The 22,807-nt window shown below is 36.5% G+C and overlaps 2 protein-coding genes and 1 pseudogene across 3 annotated transcripts; all 3 read right to left on the bottom strand.

Moving 5' to 3' along the window:
• Window positions 1-514: 514 nt before the first annotated feature.
• LOC306859495 (homeobox protein Hox-C9a) lies at window positions 515-2,976 on the bottom strand. The gene is made up of 2 exons (XM_079400536.1): window positions 2,377-2,976; window positions 515-1,314 (listed from the first exon to the last, which is right to left on the bottom strand). The coding sequence occupies exons 1-2, from the start codon at window positions 2,942-2,944 to the stop codon at window positions 1,070-1,072; spliced, it is 813 nt and encodes a 270-aa protein (XP_079256662.1). The 5' UTR covers window positions 2,945-2,976; the 3' UTR covers window positions 515-1,069.
• A 7,936-nt stretch (window positions 2,977-10,912) lies between these two features.
• On the bottom strand, window positions 10,913-13,680 carry LOC306859155 (homeobox protein Hox-C10a-like; annotated as a pseudogene). The gene is made up of 2 exons: window positions 12,859-13,680; window positions 10,913-11,187 (listed from the first exon to the last, which is right to left on the bottom strand). The product of its transcript is annotated as a homeobox protein Hox-C10a-like (transcript).
• A 6,238-nt stretch (window positions 13,681-19,918) lies between these two features.
• Window positions 19,919-22,191, bottom strand: LOC306859593 (homeobox protein Hox-C11a-like; the record flags this gene model as incomplete). The annotated part of the gene is made up of 2 exons (XM_079400703.1): window positions 19,919-20,151; window positions 21,363-22,191. 2 exons carry the CDS (start codon window positions 22,189-22,191, stop codon window positions 19,919-19,921), a joined length of 1,062 nt encoding a protein of 353 aa, XP_079256829.1.
• Window positions 22,192-22,807: the final 616 nt, after the last annotated feature.

Here is a 22,807-nt window from a genome sequence, read left to right as displayed (position 1 = left end):
AGGTTGTTGACATTTCTGTAAAACATTTATGTATTTTGTGGGTCCTACATATAGGTAACACAGATTTAAACAGCAGTATACTGGCAACTTTTTTTCCCTTTGAAAAGTTGTTATATTAATTCACATAAAATACAAAAAACAAACAACAACAATAATGATCTATTTATGTGTTGTATTTAAATGTAAAAAAAATAAATACAATCGAATTTAAAAATAGGAAAAGGGGTTTCAGTGCTTGGAAACTGGCTTGCAATTTAATACCAAAATATGTCAATAAATAAGGCACGGGAGTGAATGAGGCCTACCATAGGCGTTTCGGTATTTGATATTTCGACGGCCACACTAACAACCTCTTTACAATGGACTTGCCATTACTGCTTACTCCAACCTCGATACTTTCCACATGAGAACATTTTATGTGTGGGCCAAACACTATATGCTATAACTGGATAGCACACATTTAAACTGCATGCCTTCCTTGTGCGGTCAAATAAATGGAATGAGACACAAAAGTCATATTAACATGGTTGTATATATTTGGATATATCTACAATCTATGATGAAACTCATTTACAGTTTAAAGAATGTGAAATACACAAACAGGTACATCAGAAACAAACGAAGCACATCGACGCAAACACGTATATTTTTTAACTACAGAACTGTTGTTATTTATAAAATATTCGGCTTTCAAACCTCCTACAAATAATGGAAGCATAGAAAAGAAACAACCACGTAGAGAGCATAAATTAGGAATTTGAAAATAAAGCAGTTCAAGTATTTTCTCTCTGAAACGTCGGGACAGCCTCTCTGCAGAGTCCACTGTTGTATTTGTGAGTAAAGAAATGTTATGTAAATCCAAACTACGTATACTATTAATATGACTTACGTCAGGATGGTAAAATTACACTTACATTAAATCAAACTTATATCATCACGTTTTGAAGGACATCCATAGGCTTTTCGTTTTCTCTGTTCCTGTTATGGGCCGGAGGTGCAAATGTTAAGACTCATAACGATACTAAATGATGATTTTCCCTCAGTCTTTTTCTGATGAGTGACTTTTGGTCTATTGTTCTTTACTGTCGTTTTTTTCTTTGTTCATTTTCTTCATCTTCATCCGTCGGTTCTGGAACCAGATTTTGACTTGTCGCTCCGTCAGGTTCAGCACCCTTGCTACCTCATATCGCCGGTCTCTTGTGAGGTACATATTGAATAAAAATTCCTTTTCGAGTTCGAGTGTTTGATACTTGGTGTATGGACAACGCTTCTTTCGAGTCGAGCGCGCATGGATCCAGTTTGCCACAGGATTATCTGAAAAACAATGTATAAAAAGTGTTATTAGGTGCTGCTGTAAACAAACACGTTCAAAATAGAGGATTGTCGCATTTATTAGAGCCAAGTTTTTTTCTTTCTCGCTTATGACAGCCATGCGTATAAAGCTGCATTTTTTTTTTAACTGTAGCACCTAACAACACTTCTCATTTTTGATTAGTGTTCGATTAAATGTTCAGGCTTAAATGCTAGGTAATTTCATAGGAGGTCCCCCTATCTCTCTCTATTTCAAATAGCTTTGCAAACTCTTTAAGGGGAATGGCGCTGTAAACTGGTGAATGTACCTATTTGCTTTATAGGCCCATAAAAAAAGCAAAAGCTTGTGACTCAAGCCTTCACAAGTCTACGCTCAAAGTTCTGCTATGCAGTGAATGCACTGTGAACATTCCACGTGCTGTTTCTTGATGTAAATGCTAGGTTTCATTTATATGTAAAGTATATTTAATTGAACAGTTCAAAACAACAGCTCCCGATTTTTACATTTTTAATTTGACACTTCAGTAGTTATGCTGTAATACAGTCCACCACAAATAGCCTATAATTCTAAAGTAATTTAGTTATAGTTTATAATAAAATAGATCACGCTTGAAACCTAAAATTATCTAAGTAAATACTTAATTTGAAATGTTAATACGCATCCTGGCTTTACATCCGCTTGTATTGCTACTCAGCCAACGGCAGGCTAAATGTATAAATTTGCACATTAAATAAAGCACAGTAATATAATATGTCGTACAAAAAGTATATTAATGATAATGATAATGGTACGGCTATTTGTAAACATCACATTCAAACTTCTTTGCCAGACATGGCTTTTTAGGATACCATTTTTATAGCTCACAACCCGTTTTACAACCCAATCCTATGGCGTTTGTCATCCATGGATAGCCCCAAAGCAGACTTGAGTCGGCCGAGAACAGCACAGAGGATGAAAGGGTATAGAACTTGGTTTTACGACGGACAACAGCCAACCACTAAGCGAACGTAATAAACTGGGAAGCATCCCATTCTCGGTTGTAAACAAGAATAGCTCTAACTTACTTGGGTCTAATTCAGCCTTGTCGTCTTTGTGCTTCCCGGAAGACAGACTCTCCGTCTCAGGCGATGGTGTGTTCTGCTGCTTTTCTCGAATGTCGACGGCGGAGCAGTAGAGATAATCCGTGTAAGTGCGTCCGTTCGAGCCCAAACAGTCTCCAGCACGGGGATCCTGGAAGGTGTCGGGCTTCAACCCGTAGTGCCTGCTATTCCCTGCGTATCCTGGAAAAGACACGGTACCGGGGATAGGCTCCAGCCAAGAGCGAACGTACCTTGAGTCTGTGCCTAGGTGAGGTTGGTGAGTGTATGGATGGTAAACCACTGACGACTGGGAGTGAACAGGGGCCCACGAGGTAGTAAAGACTGGTGGTTTCGGGGCAAAGCTGCAAGACGGGTAATCCGCGCATTCCGGTACCAGGGGCGTCGGGCGTGAGCTGGAGGATATCGAACCAGTGGCTGTGAAACGACTCGCCAGAACATCCTCGCTCTCATGGTTGATCAAGGAATCCACATAATAATTACTTATGGGACCCGTAGCCGACATGGCGATGTTTCCCTTCTCTTTTACATGCATCCGATTATTATATGGAGTGTATGTGTACTTTTTTATCTGACCGTAGAACAATCAAGACAGGTAATTATTTCAGAAAGCTTCCCCAGCTGGGATTGGACGCCTATGGAGCACGTGATTGCATTTACCCCCTGAAAAACTGCACAGCAGATCAATGCGCGCGTTCTCCTGGAACAGCAATGCACTTCGAGCTTGCAGTAGGTTGCTTAATACTAATGTTGTCTTTTTTTGCATCGAACCTAAATATATGAAGATGGTGTGTTTCTAGTATATTGTGATGCAACTGATTAAGGTGAATAGTTATTTGTAGCCTTATGAAGCAGAAGAGTGTGTGTGTTAACGGTTTTAAAAAGGGAACTATTTGTTGGTGTAATCAATCTCTGTCTAGAGAATGCTACTGTGCTGTGGCTAGCCTTGTGCGCATCCCTCACTGCACAATATTATTTATTAAAACAATTAGAAAAAAATAAACTATTGTATATTTCTTTCTCAGTTTCACTATTAATTCTAAATAATTGGAAAGGACCCAATGGAATAATTTTGACAAATATAAGGCTCTTTTGTTGTCTAGAGGGTTGCTTTTACGCACTGAAGTCCTATTTTCCTCGCGTTTCAAATAAATACAATTGGGATATCCCTCATAAAATGGAGTTTTAAACAAATCGGGGCGGTGGGAATAGTAAGACGCCTGAAAACGCACCACAACTGCGGCTATATTCGTCAAGTGGTCGTGCATGCTTTTATGTCCTTCAATAAATTTTTACGAGGACCATTTGATTGTTCATAAACGTGTCGTTAATAAAACTGCAGTTGAGTTCCTGGTATAACATAAAACCAACACTAACGCTTGTGAAAGAAGTCTCATCAAACCTTTGTCGAATATAGGCTACTAGAAAACAGACAATTGACTGTTCACGTAGCTCTTAAAATTGTATATATGAGATAAAGCTAGGAAAAGGTGTTGTTAGCTTTATCAATTTTACTGCGATATTTTTGAAAAGGCATCTGCACAACACAATCTACACAAGTTTTGTAAATTCTTTGTACTCCCTGTTCCTTTTCATTTTCTTTTCTTTTTTATGAAATTGTTGCGATTCTATCAAACAAAATTCCATGTTTTAATACGAGACAAATAATCTTGTTAACTGAAAATAAAATTATACCCTAAAACTAAAAATAAAATTATGTGAAATATTTGTGAGTGTAAATATTTGGTTTCTTAATTTTCAATTATTAATAGGCTACTGGCTCACTCATAAACAAAATAAAAATCATTTTATCCTACAAATCTATTAAATATCTTTATAATCTTTAACGCCATGCCGTTGTGTAAAAATGACACCGCTTGAACATTTTTCAGTTAACATGTAGTTTAAACTGTATTTCAGATAAAACATTTCTTAAGCGTATTGCGACACTTGGAAATATGTTGATTTTGGTCTGCAGTCATTGTCAGTGTTGGGCCCAGTATGAAATCGGCCACATGAGGTCAGGCTTTTTTTCCGTCCTGTTTTCTGTGGGACCACCAGACATTATCAAAATACAGACACACCAAATAACAAAACGTGGGCAATTCGGATATTACTTCTGCACTGTAAATAGTTATTAAAACAGTTACAATGTTATATTAGTTAAATAGTTTACAGAGACTCGACTCAAAGTAATGAGTGCCATTATGCCTCTCTTTTCAGTTGTAAAACACCTAATTAAAGTTTTTTGATTTAGCAAAACAACTAAAAGCAAAAGAAAGCAAAGGACACTATAGGCTATTTGTGCATTTATGCTGTTTAATGAACTCATGTGTTTTAAAGGAAGGCGTGACAGCTTTTTGATTATGGCGTGGATCTGTTTTCTGCTTGTAATAGACTGCGGAAGCAATATCATTTAGTTTCTCTTAACAAAAGTTAAAGCAAAATCTTATCTCACAATAGAAATAATTGAAAGCTTTGGTGGGAGGCTGTAGCATATTGTGGGGATCAATGCATTAAGCAAATTGTTAGAATAATTACGCTGTGGCATATAGAGAACAAACATGAATAACGTGTTTAATGTTACACATTCCCCAGTAACATCTGTAAATAACTGTAACACACAAAAAAAAGAAAGAAAAAAAAAACATAGGCTAAGTGCATCTAAAGAACCTTTATATGTTTTTCCGGGGCGTGGTATCTTGATGCTAAAGTTGTTTCCATCGTCACGGTTTTTCCCTTACGTTTATTTCTTTATTTTTATTTTTTCTTATTATTGTGTTCTAATGTTGTTAATGTTAATCGGAGACATGTACAAATAAAATTTGTTTGATGATATAATGTAGTTTTGAAATGAACGACGCAAAAATAAAACTGTTTAATTATTTGCCTGTTTTATGAATGTATTTGAAACTTGTAGCTAAAATTGTAATCTTTGTCCAGCCTCATTTAAAATGTCATTTTTGTGTGATTAAAATTAATTCGGTGACTAACAAGGATATTTTTTCACACCTGATATAAATGTATTAGAATACTAATGTTGTTACGCTCTCTCCATAGAACAGGGGGATTTAATTTATATTTCGCCAAGTGTTCGCTTTCATTTACAGGATAACGATCTTGTGATTAAACTGTACAAATAGGTGGAACATAGTATTCGCTGCTGTGCAGGGTGACTCAGGATAAAAATGAGACTGCGGTGCACACTGCACATTTACGAGTGCACTAGTACGAGCTTCTGTCCATCCCAATATTTAGCTTTTAGAACATCACACGGTTTATACACATTACCCTATAACAGACATTTTTTGTAACATAGAGAGATTAAGATGTACGTATCATATCTGAAACACAACACTTTCCTCTGTGTGATCCCACTAATGCATTTCGTAGTCTCGTGTGACTATAATAAACAATGCAGTTTTATATTATAGCTACACATACCTTTTTTCTTGTATTAGCATAATTGAATCCTTCAAATGGGTTTTAAGGTGTCATTAAGAAACATTAGATTACTTTCCGTTCTGAGACAATATCATTGCTAATGCACTTTGATTTACGGGAATATAGCTACATTAATCTCCAGCATCTGTTATATAAAGTTAGGCTACTCTTTGATCGACTTCACTTGCTTTAATACTGTTTATAGTAAAATAAATTAATAAATATAAAAATTAATTAATCAAATAAGGAGCAGGTTAAAATGTATGTTTTCTTCAATATTTTTTTTTCTTAATTTATTTCAAGCAATAGCATTTTTATTTATTTATTTTTGCTTTGAAGTATAATGAGGAATGTGTACATCTTGCAGAATACCTAGACCCATTTTACTAGCGCCACTGCGCCTTAAAAAGACAATACGGTGTTAAAAGACAGATGTCATATGTGTATCAATCCAGAATATTGGACCACATAAATTCATTATGTTATGTGTTAAACATGTAAGGTCCTGTACTAGTACTACTTTTGATATTTTATTGTTCTTTAAAAAAAAAAAAAAAAACTTTCAGTGTGCCATGGTAAACATGAACATAATAATGCTCTATACCGTTTCCTTTAATGCATTCTGCTGAATATAAAGTAAATTAAAAACAAACATTTATTTTTTAGCTAATTTTTAATGTTGATTTCAAATTCAAATAAACGATATTATTATTTTTTAGTATTTTGTGCTTAGATGTCTTTGTAGCCTATTTATTTACGGAGCGAAAAAAAATGCTCATAGTTTAATTATATCGTTATCACACCTGGTAGACAGTCTCATATTACAGCATCATATTATTGCTTGTGGCCTTGGGCGACATAAACAGAAATACAGCAACAGCGCAAAGGTTTAAACTTTCAATCAAACAAGTAAGCTGAATTTATAGCCTAATCAGTTACTGTCATATCCAAGTAAAGACACCACTCAAGACAAAAAGATAAAATAAAAAATAAAACAAAATAAAAACAGGTTTCTAATAATACATACTATTAGATTAAATTCATACATGGTGTTGAAAAGCAGCACTGAACAGATGACCGAGTAAAATACCTTTATAGCAAAGTAACTTGCTTTAGATAAGAAGCCCTTTTCATTTAGGTATAGCTGAAATCAAACTTAGTTCCTTTCAAACGCGTAAACTAAATTCAGTGTAAACTGAGAGCAAAAAAATGTGATCCAGCAGGAACGCCATAGCTACAAAACAAAACGTGATTCATCTGAAAAAGTTTAAAATAACCACATGTGCTAAAAATTGCCTTCAGGTTTGTTCACTTGTTTGTTCAGGTTGTTGTACAAAGTAAAACAGTGAAGCAAAAGAGCTGAAATTAAACAATGTAAAAAAATAAATAAATCTTGCCGCATCTAAAGTCAAATTATCCTCATTCAAAGCCACTGAAAACTAACCAGCAATGATAATCTGTGTTAAATTCTCGTCCAGTGTTTGATAGTGAACGTCTATTCAAATGCTTACATAAAAGGTCTGCACCAAATAGGCCATTGCTAATGCTACTACAGATAGGCCTAATGCGCCACACGTTTGGAAATAGTACTCTATACTTCCGAACGCAAGCAATCATTTCAACTTATTTCTATGTACTATATATATATATAAATATACAAAGCAGAAGAAGGTGTTTTGATGTCCACCAATCCTTAGGCTATTTGAGGATATTGCCGCTATATCCGCATGCTAGGCGGCAGTGTCCTGTGGGGCTATTACGCGTGCTGTAAACTCTTTGTTGGTGACGCATTCCAGAGGAGAACCCCATTCACTCAACTGAATGAAAATGACTTTGGATTCCAGACTGTCTCCTCCCGTCCCAAAACAGCAGAAGGGAGGGGAGGGGGTTAAAAAAACAAGCATATATGGTGAAATCCAAAGACTACTCTCCCAGGGAAAAAAAAAGACAAGTCGCTGATGAGGCCCTTTACAACAAACAACTTTACTAATAACTGAATTAGCTTATTATTTACATATATTATACAGCTGATATGGCTTTAGAAGGCATTGTCTCCTTAATACTGTACAGTGTATATAACGTCATTGCACAAACACTGATATTCCCGGCTTGTAACCCCAAACCCACACATCTAGACTAATTTAAAATAAATTTATTTAGAAATATTTAACTTAAAAAAAATCTGAAGACACATTTTCCGCAATGCACCTAACTAATCAACAAACAAATGAAACAAAATAAACAAAGGCACTATAACTAGAACAAAAACCACTATAACATAAACATATTGTTCCCTGTCTCTGCAAGTAGGCTATCCTATACTAAAAGGTTTTACTAATTAATAAATGTAAGTGTAGAGAGGACTGAACAATTTAGAATAATTTAATATGCTGAGTAAATTACAGAAAAAACAGTATATAAAATTATATAAAGCTGAAACGTTTCAAGTCGACATTATGTTGTTGATATACAGAATAGTATATAGAATAAACATACAATAGGTTAATCTAACGAATTTTAAAGTCTGATCTCCCCGAAGAAGCCACACAGGTTCACTGTTTATAGTGTACAGAAGCTACAGGTCAAACATTGTCTGCCATGGATACTAGCCACAGTAAGTCTGTTGTGGCAAAGCTTTTTAATGTGGTTTTGCATGTGCTGTTACCACTAACCACTGCTACTGTTCATGTTGCTGTTATGCAAATATAATTAGAGTTTAAACGACCTTTTACAAATGCAGTTTTGCTATTTGAGCCTGGCTGTTTACAGGTTAAAAAAAGTGTGTGGTTGGCCCACATGAGTAAAAAGTAGCGTAGCACTTTAAAACAAATATGAAGAGTTTAATTTTGTATTTGTTAGATCAGGTTTCTAAGAGTCTAACATCAAAGCTAGACAAGATTCATCAAATTTGTAAAAGTATTTAGCCTAAATGAATAGCTGATTAATTTTACATAACTGGTCGTCAGTCCATCGTTTTCTATTTTTTTCTAGAAACTGCAAATTCATTCATCATCTTTAAAGTAAAAAAATTATAATAATAATACAAAAAAGTGGCTAAAACACTTTTGGCCATAGCTTGGAATAAAAGAACGAGCCATAATAAGGAACGAGCTAAGTTTGCCCCATGATGTTAACAGTCCTTTCTCCCTCTGAGAGTCTAAATTCTCTTTTACAGCCCGACACATAAAGGCGAGCAAAGGAGAAAAAGAGCCCGCTGTGGCTATAATCGTTCAGTTCATTTACAATGCCATTTGCGGAAACTTCATTGCACAGGGTGTAATTTAACGGCAATTGTCGCCCTTGATGAAGACGAACTGACGTAATCAAGGCAGTTTCTTGTTGTCGAGCCAGGAAGCCAATCCCAACAACATGAAACTACCTAAACCACGCACCAGCCGCGCGTAACGGCGTTATCCACAGGAGGAGACAAACAACAAACTCTGCACAGATAAGTAAGGATTTTATTCCATTCCTCAAAGCCTCGAGCGTTAATTTAATCAAACATTGTGTGTGATAGTTCTATTATAGTAGCCTGAAAGGCCATAGCTTTGGGTAGTTTCAAGAACTGACACGAAATAGAACACCATTTGACACTTCTATCAACCAGCACACACTACTTGCTATTTCACACACACACAAAAGTCTACGATTCAGAGAGACACACTGACAAATTAGTAGCATGCAAATGATTATAGACCTTCAACAAGAACGATACTGTCAAAAATGTTTTCTGTGGCTTCTTGCAGACCAGGAAAGTGATCAAATTCAAAATTAAATTGAAGTAAAAGAGAATGATTGTCCTGCAGAAGGACTGCAAATTGCTGATATTTATTTAGACTATAACACAATGTCAGCATAAGTAGATCTCCACAGCTTTAACTTGGAAGATGGGGCACAATTACCACAACGACACTCTCTTATCAACAACTGTCAGAAGCACTCAGAGCAAAGTCCACATCTCAAGAAATTCGTTCAAATCAAAGCTGTTATCCATGTCAGCGCTTGAGGGTATCCAGAATAGCCTCCCTCGAGCTCAATCGATAAAAATAAAAAATAAGGAAAACGGTATCCTACCTTGAACGTTCTGCACACGGTCTGATTAGCGTAACTCATAGGATCCACTCATTCATTCACCGCCGCTGTAGGTCTTTCATTCTTCCGTGTTCAGTCCATCGTTTCATAGCGTTCCATTACTCCATAATGAAAGGTTCCTGGTTCCAAAACAGCCCGGCAGACCGCAGAGCGCGTCAGTGAGGCCAGCACATTGCAGTTCCGAGTATGTGAATTAGCCCTCCTCCACTCACCTTTTAATGCATCTTTACTGCAGCAGCACATTATATTTGCAGATCATAAAATCCACCCCCAGCGCTTTCCAGGACCGTCATGGCATTACAATTTTATGACCTTGACTTACTGTGGTCACCTGGATAATATTTAAATCAACGTTATGGGTCTCCCACTCATACTGAAAGTGCTATGCACTTTCTCCTTCTGCCTCTCTTCCCTGCCTTGACCCAAAATTTCTCTGTCATCAGAATACAGGAGTATGTAAAATATGCAAGGGGAAGGACATACCAGGACATTATATTTTCCCACCCCCTGTTTTATTTATCAGCCTCTTGCGTTAAACATCAAATTGACAAATACACGTCAAAGAACAAAGCATGCAAAATACAAAGCGCGCATTGTAGGACAAGCGTACTGACAGCAAACAAACTAATCTAAGACATCGAATGGACATCTAGTTTTTTGAAATTACAAATCTGCCACGAATATTTGCACCAAGCATCCTTTTCTTACTCTACTGGCATATTTACAATTATTATTCTGGTCTTTTCAACAATGATAAATTAGGTTCGGATGTAAACTAGATATTGTTTGCAGGATCTTTCAGTCCCTTTGCATTAAAAGTCAAGGGCCATTGCTTTGCTGTTCTGTATTTGTATGTGTGCGTGAGTCTGTGAATGCAAAAGGAGCAATCAGGAAAAAAGACATTAAATAATACAGAAGGGCAGAACGTGGGAAACGCTAGAAAGCATGTTAAGCATGTCTTAAGCGCTCAGTTGAAACTATAGCCGGTTAGCTCTCGGACGCGACTTTCTCTGTTGAGCCTCTTTAGCTTCATCCTTCTGTTTTGGAACCAGATCTTGACCTGTCTGTCTGTGAGGTTGATACTCTTGCTGATCTCCAGACGGCGCTCTCGAGTCAAGTACATGTTGAACAAGAACTCCTTCTCTAGCTCAAGTGTCTGATGCTTTGTGTAAGGACATCTCTTCTTTCGTCCACTTTTCGCTTTTAGCCAGTTCCCCGTGTTTTTTTCCAATTTAGCCTCATCTGGGGAAGTAAGCAAGAGAGAGAAAAAACTGTTATACCGGTGTATGATTGCAAGATAATAGAACTGACTGTGACTCTACAAATGCTCGCTTGACTAAATTATTTAGTTTCTTCCCCACGAAATATTCATATCCTTTTTTTTGTTCACCAGGATAAACATTATGCCGAATTTATTGCACTTAAGAGTCTACAGTCTACGTTGTAACGGTTTATTTAAAAAATGGCCTTATTCTTAACAATATCAAAGCTATGCAGTGATGCCGATTCCCCCATTTTGCTTATTTAATATATCTGATGTTTTCTTTTACGAATTTTCAATTATTATCTGCACTTGTATTATTGTACTTAAAAACAAACAAACAAACAAAAAACATTTCCGTCTGATTTCACAATTTTAATTGTGTGATTTTAGTCTCTATTGGCCATCGGCCTGGAATTACTTTTAATTGAAACGCCATCAACCACAGCATAAAATAATTTTCTAAAACTAAATAATGATTAATATGCAAATATTAATATGCAAATAACATAAAACATAAAGCATGTTTGGCTAATTTGTCATGTTAAATTAAAACATCAGCCAAGACTTCAAAACAAAAGACGCAACTATTTCAGATAAAACAACTTGTGTTACTACTGCAGATTTCAGAAAATTGCATACTTAGCCTACCAAAAATGTTAATAACGGGAATTAAACAAGAAAATTAAATAAGAATTATACATTTTAAAAGACAGAACGTAACTACTTGTGTGAGCATAACTTGTGTGTCAGAATTGTTTGTCGTAGCTATCCCTCGTTATATCAGTTACACATTTAGTAAACCACAGGTATTGATTTAATTATTTTAGGACCACACACTGATTTCAAATTTCCTTTATAAAATTTGAATGGAATGGTTTACATTTTATAACGACAGATTACAAAAACAATATTACAAATTATAAGCGCAAAAATGCCTAGTTAATTAAATGTTTTAAATAAACGCCAATTATTTTTTGTTCAATGTCTACAAAATTCTGTACAAATATTTACCAATACCATCAAGTAATTATGCAGTCTAATGGAGTCTCTAATTCTTCATTTAAACCTGTATGAAAAAAAACCTAAATACATTGAATTACATACATTTACATGCGTTTGTGCGGGGTGCGGTGAAGACGTCATTGCGGGTATAACTGAGTGTGCCTGTAAACAACCAACTGGAGTGCAATAAAAAATCTAATTTAATAGAATTTAACGGATTAGAGTGTACTGTTTTGTTATGCTTGCGTGGATGTGTAAGAGCGCACTTTAACACAGTGTTAATCCTAAAGTGATCCTGTTTATATCAGTGCCAAGACCTATTTTTATTTTGGCAACGGTGTTAAACGCCGTTTCAATTTTAAGTAGTCCTGATGTTGTTTAATTGACTGCTGTTCTATCAAAACAGACGAACGGCCCATTTGGGCCTGTAAAACAGTTATGATGCACTGACAGGGCCCGAACAGTCATCGGTGCAGCAAGCTAAAAGGTCTTCTATTTTGACGTGCAACTTGGTTGTCATTTCACATGTTGTTGTTGCCTGCATAGAAGGGAGCGCGCTGTTATTGTGTGAGTGTAGTAGAGAGAGAGAGAGAGAGAGAGAAGGAATTGGTTTTCACCTTTCAATTCGCTCTCGGAATCATCAGTACAACTGTCTGTTTTTGAGACACTCGCCTCTTTTCTAGTCTGTCTCTGATCCACGTCGTCTTCCTGCGTATTCCCTCCCTTGCCTTCTGGCTCCTGCCTTGCTTTGCTGCTTTTGACATAGGAATCTGCTGCTAGTGCTTCAACAGGCGTGGATATTCTGGCTACTGGGTTAAAGTCCGAGGCGAACTCGTCTCCATGGTGGCCCCTTTCACTGGCGTACACCTGGCTCCGTCGGAAATAATCGGAGGTGGAGACGGCGCTTTGATTCGGATGGCTCTTATTGTCTCCCAGACGGATGTAGGTGGATTTCTCGGCGGATTCCTTAGCGCTGTCGATATCAGGCTGGTAAAGACAAGGGATCGCTTCCTCTTTCACATTACTGGCTGGAAACGAGCACGGGTGCAAAGGCTGGGCAACAGGTTGTGAGCCTCTGTAAGTTTTAGAGCCTGCGATCCAAGTGTCCCGCTGCGACAGGTAATGTGAGTGCTGGTAACTGCTGAGATGCATCCCAGTCGGTTGAAGATCATCCCGTTTGGAGAGAGGGGTACCAACAATGCCAAAACTACCCATCATGGAGCAACCATATTCCGCAGACGTTTGCATATACATTCCAGAGTTAGTGGAATAGCTCTCACCTCTGTAAGGAGACGTTCCTCCCACCAGCGAGTCCATCAGGAATGTGTTGGCTGCCACGTTGTTCGGGCATGACATTTTGCTACTTGACTTGTTTTTCTTTTGATTCAAAACAATCTCCTTTATGCCGAAGTGGATAAGGACAGTAGGACGCTGACATCTTTTGGGGGGGCGAAAAATATCAGCAACATAATTATGGATTCAAGGCGCTTTGTCATGTGATTTTCAGACCAATAGGGTTTTGAAAGTGGCCTTGATGCGCCAGACCGTCTTGACGTCACTGGGGTCAAGTTGTTGAATTTATGTGGTACAGCATGGAGCAATGGCGCCATCTAGCCGATTTTTACGCACAAGGAAACCAACAACAGAACAAAGAACAATCGCTGTCTTCAGATATACCCTACAGTTACGTGGCTTATGCGTTTGCAAAAGAAAGACAGAGGCAAGTAAATTACTTCATGGAAATTAGAGAAATTAATTACAAAGTTAATCAAAATAAAGAATGGTTTTATGTAGGCTCTGTTTTTAAAGTTGGCCTGCAATTTTATAGAATAGGGACGATGTAGACACATTCTGTCTATTTTCCTCTCCTTTACGACACACTTTTTAATCAGTTTTTAGTTAATACCGCTCTATTGCAAATTCCATTTGGTGGATTAATTGCAAATGTTTATATTAAATAAACATTGCTACTTTGCTTTCTTTTTTCTTTCTAAAATGAGATTATTATGTTTTTTTAATATATTTTTCTGCATAATAAACGGACGTACTGGATTTAAAATATATATAGGAAAAACACATAAGAAGAGGAAGGTTTGTTTATTATCTCCAAACTGAAACAATAGCTTCATTTTTTTTTTTTTTTTTACAGAAATTATAAAGTTTGCAGTGTTTTTGATCATTAAATGCATTTAAAAAAAAATTTTTAAATAAACTTTTAAATAATTCCGAGTCAATTATACATGCAGTTGCGTAGCCTATTCCATAGCCTACACATTATTTTCCTGTTGTTAGCGTTTCCTTTCTGAATATTAAGTTAGTATGCGGAATTTGAACATTTTTGATTACACAATATATATAAACCCGGTTGCATGTGATGCAATTTCCATTAGGAAACGGATGGAATTTATGTTTCTGGTTCCTACGGTATTTTCTTGTATGCGCTCTACATAAATGTAAAGTACATAAAAGGTAAAATGACACGCTTCATCTTCAACAGTTTCATATTATGCCGTTGCATTGAATTAACTAGATGAACGACAATACACAATGTACTAGAGGAAGAAACGTAACCTAAAGCTTACGTAATTTCATGTACTATGCTTGGGTCATTTTTGCTATTGCTTACAATAATTTATATAATTTGTATTTGTACCCCTTGGACTTGAATGATCTTTTCTGTGTTTGCTGGCCAATGCATTTCTAAACGTGGTCAGGGCCTGTGACCCAGCTTCAGACATGGGGGATTGTTTTAATTGGTCTGTTCTCTTGTCTATCATTCAGCCTTTTAAGACAAATAAATATGCTTTCATGACAGAATATGAACATATAGACTTATATGAACATACAAACTGAGGTTTAAGATCTCATCCACACTTTTCTGATTCAGTACGTTGCTTGATTTATTGTGCACCAATATTTTTTAAACGTTTTATTATACGTTTTATTATTAAATGCACAAGTTAACAATTTCAATGTGAAATGCACATTATTCAAAGCGATTAATATATAAAAAAACGTTTATCAAAGCGTGTGTGTATACACATACACATGAGTGAGTGTGTGTGTGTGAGTGTGTGTGTTTTCTATATAATGTTTAGAAAGAAAATGCATCTCATTTGATATTCTCCTAAAATATTTTGCGTGTAACGAAATACTGTAGATATCAGGTCAATGTTGAATGGAAACCAGAAATTTAAATAACAAAAATGCTTAATCGTTTTAATTAATTACAGGTTAGGCTCTCTATCCACAATGGCGCAGTGACTTTCGGATTCCAGATGTGAGTACAATGAAAACGTATTTCAGAGATATATTTACATATTTAAATTGCTGTAAACTTTGTTCACTGTAATATCATGTTCTGCTGGGAATTACAACGAAAAAGAGCCCAATGAAAACATGTCTGTAAATTATGTATTATGCATGAATGTATTCTTTAACTGTAATATTTTTTTGTGTTGCAGCGAAAGTACGTTCTTGAACAAATTATTGTGCATGTATTATTAAATTGTATTTACTATTGAATTAAAGACTAATGTCATTGTTTCTTAATTTAAATAAAAATCGTGTTATCAACTGTTCTTTTGTTTCTTTTTTCAAAGCAATTTATTTCATAGGGTGAAAACAACAACAACAAATTGTAACAAACAAAACTAAAACTAAAATTGGTGGAATCTTACTCTGTTTGAATTACTTATTTCTTTGTTTGTCCGTGCATGCCGAAAAGAAAACATGAAAAGGCTCTAAGCCTTTTTAACAATATATTTTTTAAAACATTCACTTCTCTTCGAGTGAAGCTTGTGATACTGTTAAAGTCGACATGCAGCTGTTACTGTTAAACAGAGAAAGTTAATTCCTTTTTTATTGGGGGATCAAAGATATATCACACAGAATATTGAATTGCAGCACTTCCGGGTTGCACAAAACAAGAAAGTGTGTAGCCTGTAAAAACATAACCATATTTTATATATATATATATATATATATATATATATATATATATATATATATATATATATATATATATATATATATATATATAATTTTTATATAGTATAGTTATTATAGAAATATATATTTTTTTCTATCTTTTACAATAATTAGACTTTTTCTATTTGGTTCTTCCCGATGGATGTTTTCCCTGCTAAGATAATGTTTTTAAGTGGATACTGATTTCTGATCATTTTTAAGGGTCTTTACCAACGCTATGCTAAAATTGTAATTAAAAGAATAAAGAAAAGTCGTCAAAACGAAAAGTGAAACACAAGATGTCCTGTTTAACAGCGTAGGCCTCTAGTCTGTTTGAAACGAGTAAAAACAGGGCAGGAGATTCGATGGGTATTCCGTGCCTTTTTAGGAACTTAAACCATAAAACATATTTCCAATTTAAAGCGACTCGCTTTTTAACCGTTTCCCCTCACCAAACAGGCGTTCACCCGCAGAGGTCTATGGAAATTTATGGTTGATGCATGTAACGTTTTAAAGACATTTATAAATCAGAGAGTGGTAATCGCAAAGCACATCAGCATTATATTAAATTTTAATATCACGAAAGACCATACAAATGACTAGTGGGCACCAGTGGCAATTGTATTTACAGCTTTTCATCACTTACAGGAGTGCGGAAGTCAGTATAAGCGTACAAAGAGTGTTAATAGGCTCTGTCCAAAGTCCGCAACTGTACAGCATGAAGTACAAACAGCAATGAACAACCGAATCTTTCAGACCACACACACTGGAAACTCAATATGTCTTGTCACTTCCAACTTTCTAATATTTTATCAAATCTGATGGAAAAAGACGTGTCAGATTTGTATTTTTTATGTTATTGGAATAGTGAGAATTATTGGGACAAGAATCGGCTTAATATAAATATTTGACTCTTGACTTTCTCTTGATATTTTGAATGCAAATATGTTAGTGTAACCTTGTAAGTCTTGTTTTTAACAGATATTGCGAAAATGTTCTATTGAATTATGCTGACTTCTAAAAATGAAATCCAGGTTGTATTTACATCCAAGTCAGTCTTTATGCAGACGCCTCCGCCATTTTCCTTGTTGTCAGCTAAGAGCTCATTCGAAAGAGTTTTCCTTTTGCAGATAGGCTATTCTACTCGAAATAAATAGGATAGCCATATAATGAAAAACGTCTTCCAACAAACAAACAATTTGTTTAGGAAAGCCTCATATATGAATCAAATCAACCACGGCCAAAAATGCCGATTTTATGACTATTAAGAGCTGATTGCTTTGCTTTGGTGGCGACAGTATCTCTGGTGTTTGATAGGTGGACGCTCCAAGTTCCTGCTCCTCAGTGTGACGAAGCAAGAGAGAGGAATTCAGCAAATTAACTACGTCACTGAGCCAGGGCCAAGGTTGGTGGGTGTGACAAGAAGACAAGCCTTCCAGCCTTGATCCCTATGCCCCCCCCCTCTCCCGCCATTTGTCTCCCACAGTTCTACAAGCAAAGATCACCGGAAATGAATCCGCTGCAATAACACTCTCTCACACACACACAAGTCTCTATTTGCGGAATTTACAAAGGAACTCATGTGTTGTGTTTCAATACAGTTAACTGTGTTTAAATCTCAGCAGTAAATCAGTACACTAATTCAGCGCGCAAGGACCTCCCCTCCGTTTTCTATTCGCGTTCGAGCATCAATGCATCTCTGATCTCTGTTTTAAATCAGTCAGAAATCTATTTCCTGTTACCCGGGAAAAGTCACAACTAAGCAATCTTAAATGGTCAAGAACATGCCAAAATGTCATAAAATATTTCATGCATTAAAATATTACATTTTACAGAGACAATAAAGTGTATTTAATGGGAGTGCTAAAACTGGAAAAGTTACCTGCTGTAGTTTAATGCGAGAGGTCAAAGTGTTGCTTCTTAGGCATTCCTTGGTCCTTTCCCACTTGCGCTGATTGGTTCTGTTCTGTTCACCACGTTTCCTGACAAAAGGGGCTCCTTGATTCCGCTTTATTGCAATAGGTTAAAGGTGAAGGCCTTGACATTATTGAAGTTCAAAGACAACTTTTAATTATATCTTTTCCTTCATACGCATAAGTGCCAACAGCACACTTGCACGCCTTATGAGCCCACATGCTGTGACAAAATTCGTGTAGCGTGATCATAAACAAAACTGCACATGGGGATAACATGCAATACCCCCAACCCCTGTGAGCATACACCGCGAAATAAATATCTCACTTCTGTTCTGTTTGTCTCTTAGAATGCAAGATGCGTGCAGCTCAGCTTCTTCTGAAGAGATGATTTCATGTGAACGGACTACACTCAGCGATATCATTTGATAGATTTCTTGCACCTAGGCAATATGTTTTCATTTTTAAACGTCTCAGTTTTTGTACTAGCAGCCGGACTTTCTTGTTTACTATTTACTGCGGAAGTGAACACTATTCCTCTCTAACAGACGGTGCAATTAAGTCGGAAAAAAGGCAATTTAGGGCTCTGGCTTTATTGCAGTGTCTAGACTACAAGAGTGGCGATTTCATTTAGAAGGTACTAAAAGACGTAGCCGAAATGCTCTCTAAATTTTTGACGTGTTTCATGCATCCCTTTGCTGGTCTTCATCATTATTAGTCTGTTCTCATTTTGATAAAACCACTACTGACAAAAAGTTTCAACATTCCTAAAATTCTGCTAAAAAAACCCCTCTAAATATTAAACACATTTAGCCAGTTTTCATTGCAAAACAACAATAGCTTAACATTGATAAGACTTGAACTAACGTGTGAGAGGGAGACGACGAACTGTGAGAGATAGAGCAAGAGAGAGAGAGAGAGAGAGAGTTTTCATTACTTGGCAGTGGTCAGTTTATTATATCTTCTCTTAGATCTCCGTTTTCACTGCAGTGTAGTTATACACATTCACAAATTTACTTCACCATAGATTACCTTACGATTTTTTTAAAAATCAAGTCACAATTGACATATATCAGTTTACCTTTATTTGTGTTTATTTTTGAATAATATGTAGTACACAGGCCAAATCGAATCGCTGAGCTATCCCTCCGAAATAAATGAGAACTTTGGGCGTACAACAAATAATTTAAAGAATCGAAAGACAAAGCTCACAAGGCTGCAAAGGCAATGTAAAGAAAAATAGCAGCAGGGATAGGGTGAGGATACTCAAAATAACATTATATTTACATTCACGAATGCACAATGCATAATCTCTGTACAAGGAATACAATATTACAGATTGTACAAGTCACAGTTCTAAATGGTGAAAACATAAAAAAGTATGACATCTCCAGATTCGAGCAAGAGTCGAGTGTATGTGTTTCAATGTACATATATACAACCATAAAAGGATAGAGGGTACAATTTTATAATATATTATAGTAGGCTATTTTGTGACTATTTTCAAAGTGAATATTTTAAACATTTCACTTAAAAGATGCGTCACATACATTAAAAAAACTAAACTTGTGGGGTGTACGTTTTAGTTTGTGAATCGCAAACTAGAAATGCCTGTTTAATTTGACATTAAGCAAATTTGCATTCTCTCTCCCCATCGTCAGCCATTACAATCCTGTTACCCTTTAAAAAAGTCTAACAGTTTTTAATACTGTTGCTAGCCTTAACAAACATTTTCTAATGATTTAATTATCTTGATGGGCATTTTTAGACATACGTGATTTTAGTTTGCAGAGATATTAAATAAAAGGCAACGCCATTTCAACAATTACAACAACGGATTCCCAGAGAAATACTGCAAGCGATCTCTGCTTAATTTCTTTTCTTTCATTCTACGATTTTGAAACCATATTTTGACTTGTCTGTCGGTAAGGTTTAACATTCTGGAAAGCTGCATCCTTTTCTCCTTGTTGATGTAAACGTTAAAGAAAAATTCTCGTTCCAGTTCACGAATCTGAAACTTGGAGTATGGACATCTCTTCTTTCTTGTGCGCGGGGTACCTTGGGATAATCAAAAGAGACACTTTAAATGATCACATTATAAAACATTCCACCCCCCCCTGCAATAACACAATGAGATGTTTATAAATGCACAACACATTTATTTATTTTTCTTGAAGAAGAATTTGTAATTTCCAGTGTGTGATTTCATCTGAGGTTACAGATGTGAGGAAGCAGATCCAACTATGTATCCCACTCCGATGCAAAACTATAACCGTGGGTAAATAGCATAAAGACTGTAAATATAGGCTAACTAGTTTTTAAACAAATAGTTAAACTCTGTAAAACCATAAACAAATAAAGTATTATTAATAGATAACAGGCAACTTTTTTAATACTTGGACTCTAAAGTAATTTTATTTACTGTATATGTAGTGTTCCTGTTTATTAATAAATGTGTTTAGCAAATTATAGAACCCTTGACATTATACACGTTAATTTTTTTTTTTTACTACTACAAACAAATACTGTGGGCCTGGGGTAGTGTCTCCTGTGAATGGCCGTGAATGTTAGCTTCTCTTCTGCAAACTATACTTACAGTTTAAAAAGCGCCGCAATTTAAAAAGAGCAAAAATATCCAATGGTGTTTTCTGAAAGGTAATTACGACAGTTCTAATTGGCCAACATGTATAGGCTACTTTTGGGAAAACTTTACATTGCAACATATTTCCAATAGGTGAAATGCCTCTTTAAAAATCCTTTGATTTACAGATAGATAGATAATATATTCATTAGCACCGGGCAAGCACTAACATTGTATGGCCATTGACTATGTAGGCTACGTCAACCCCACCTTAACTCAAGTCACAGCACGTTTAAAAGCTAATAAGGACTTAGCTAGTTTACATTAGAGCTGCTAAAACAAAATTCACAGTATGCCAAAAGTAATGTTCTGCCCAATTGGTTTTTACTCCCGACAGCTAAACGAGAAAATCCCTCGCAATGTTCAACGCAAGTTCATGATCAAAGTTAGCATTTGTCACAATAGCGCGCTCTTAAAATTTCACAGACTCTGGGATAGTAGCGTCTGTGTATAACATCCTCTCTTTTCAAAGCGCTTTCCCATCGTAAAAATTCTTTTCGTTGGAGGAAAGAGCTTTGTAGGTTATAATAAAATCCTTTGAATGCTTATAAAACTCCACATAAAATCTGACCGACAAAACACCGGGCTAGTCCCTTAACCTTTCCCCATTTACAGCTTCGGTACCTACTCGAATGGCTGCTCTTGCTTGCGTTGCCGTCCTTAGCTGCTGAAGTGCACGAGCCCGAATTTGTATGTTCCTCCTCATCCTCTGCGTCCTTTTCCGGCTCCAGCGCTGCGGAAACATCTGTGGGTTGCTGGGACGAAGTGTCTAATTTGTTCATCTCGCTCTTTTGTAAACAATGTTCTGACTGATTGTCCGTGCTACAATAGGCGGTTTCAAAAAAGCGGTCAAAACCTTGAGGGAGCACGTTGTTTTTCCCCACGCCTGTGTAGAAACCAGTGGACGGGTGGCTAGAGTTCGGATGATGCTGGTGGTGGTGGTGGTGGTGGCTGTACACACTCTCGTTTTTCATGAGCATTTCTGTCATGGTGGATGGCGGAAGACAGTCTCTGTGCACCAGATCTTCTCCTGAGTAGCACGATGCATAGTTGGTTCTGTGGTGCCACTTGCTGGAGGGGTCCAGACCATAGGAAACATCTCGCACTGGTTGCACTTGAGATAGATTTGTGGAATAGGGGTATGTGATTTGTCGCGAGGGCCCCTGTGGAAGGAACGAAGAGACGGCGGAAAATTCGGGAACGTAGTAGGTGCAGCTGGGGAGGTAGATGTTGGAGGCACAGCCAGTCCTGTCCCCAAACTCGGATGTCCGGTCTTTACGCGTCTGGGAGCAGAAGTTGCCCAGATTAACAGAGTTAAACATCTTTCTCCTGTAGTCCGTACTACAGATATGATGTTTTGGATTCGAGCTGCAGAAGGAGAAAATTTGGGAAGGCGAGATGACGCGCAATCCGTCTAAGTCGCCCCGCAACACGTGATCGAAAGTAGATATTGTCATATATCAATTTGGAACACATGGATGCGTAGGAGTGGTTCAGCTGGGTAAGATCTGTGAGATTCAAACGATTAATTTTCAAATCATGCAAGACAATGTAAAACAGTAACATCTTTTGCTTGTTTTAAGCGAGTTTTGTAAGAACGAAGAGCTGTATTTTCTATTTATGTGTACGTGTGTTGGAGCCTCTGTAGGCACCGAGTAACGCTGATTTTATGAGTCTGAGACAACACATTTTGTTTTCATGTATATCGCAGCATGTATGTTTTAGTCTATGACTTTCGCATATAACCAAACTATTAAAACTTTAAAAGAACGACTGTTAATTATGACTGGTAAGATATATTATTGTTATTGTGTTGATTGCTGCACTGCTAATATTCAAGGGTCGAGTTTTACCGCATTGTCAAGTTGCTTTTGTTCAAGTGCATAGAATTTTTATGACATTCCATGTCATGTTATATATAAACATATGCTTTAAATACATAGCGCATATATGTTTATAGGCTACATGGTTTGATAAGCAAATGTGCCTTATATGTCACGTGTCAGCTCCACCCAGTTCTTGAATATAATAATAGAACATTTGTGAGTTTGTCTTTTTTGTTGAGATAAAAAC

The sequence above is a fragment of the Barbus barbus genome (assembly GCF_936440315.1).
Source record: "Barbus barbus genome assembly, chromosome: 40".
In the NCBI taxonomy this organism is placed as follows: domain Eukaryota; kingdom Metazoa; phylum Chordata; class Actinopteri; order Cypriniformes; family Cyprinidae; genus Barbus; species Barbus barbus.
This window is presented reverse-complemented; position numbering and strand designations above follow the sequence as displayed.

Excerpts from the sequence above, each read along its gene's own strand:
- LOC306859495 (XM_079400536.1), bottom strand. The coding sequence starts at position 2,944 with ATGCATGTAAAAGAGAAGGGAAACATCGCCATGTCGGCTACGGGTCCC. Across the intron at positions 1,315-2,376 it reads CAAGGCTGAATTAGACCCAA|ATAATCCTGTGGCAAACTGG; the intron begins GTAAGTTAGAGC and ends ATTGTTTTTCAG.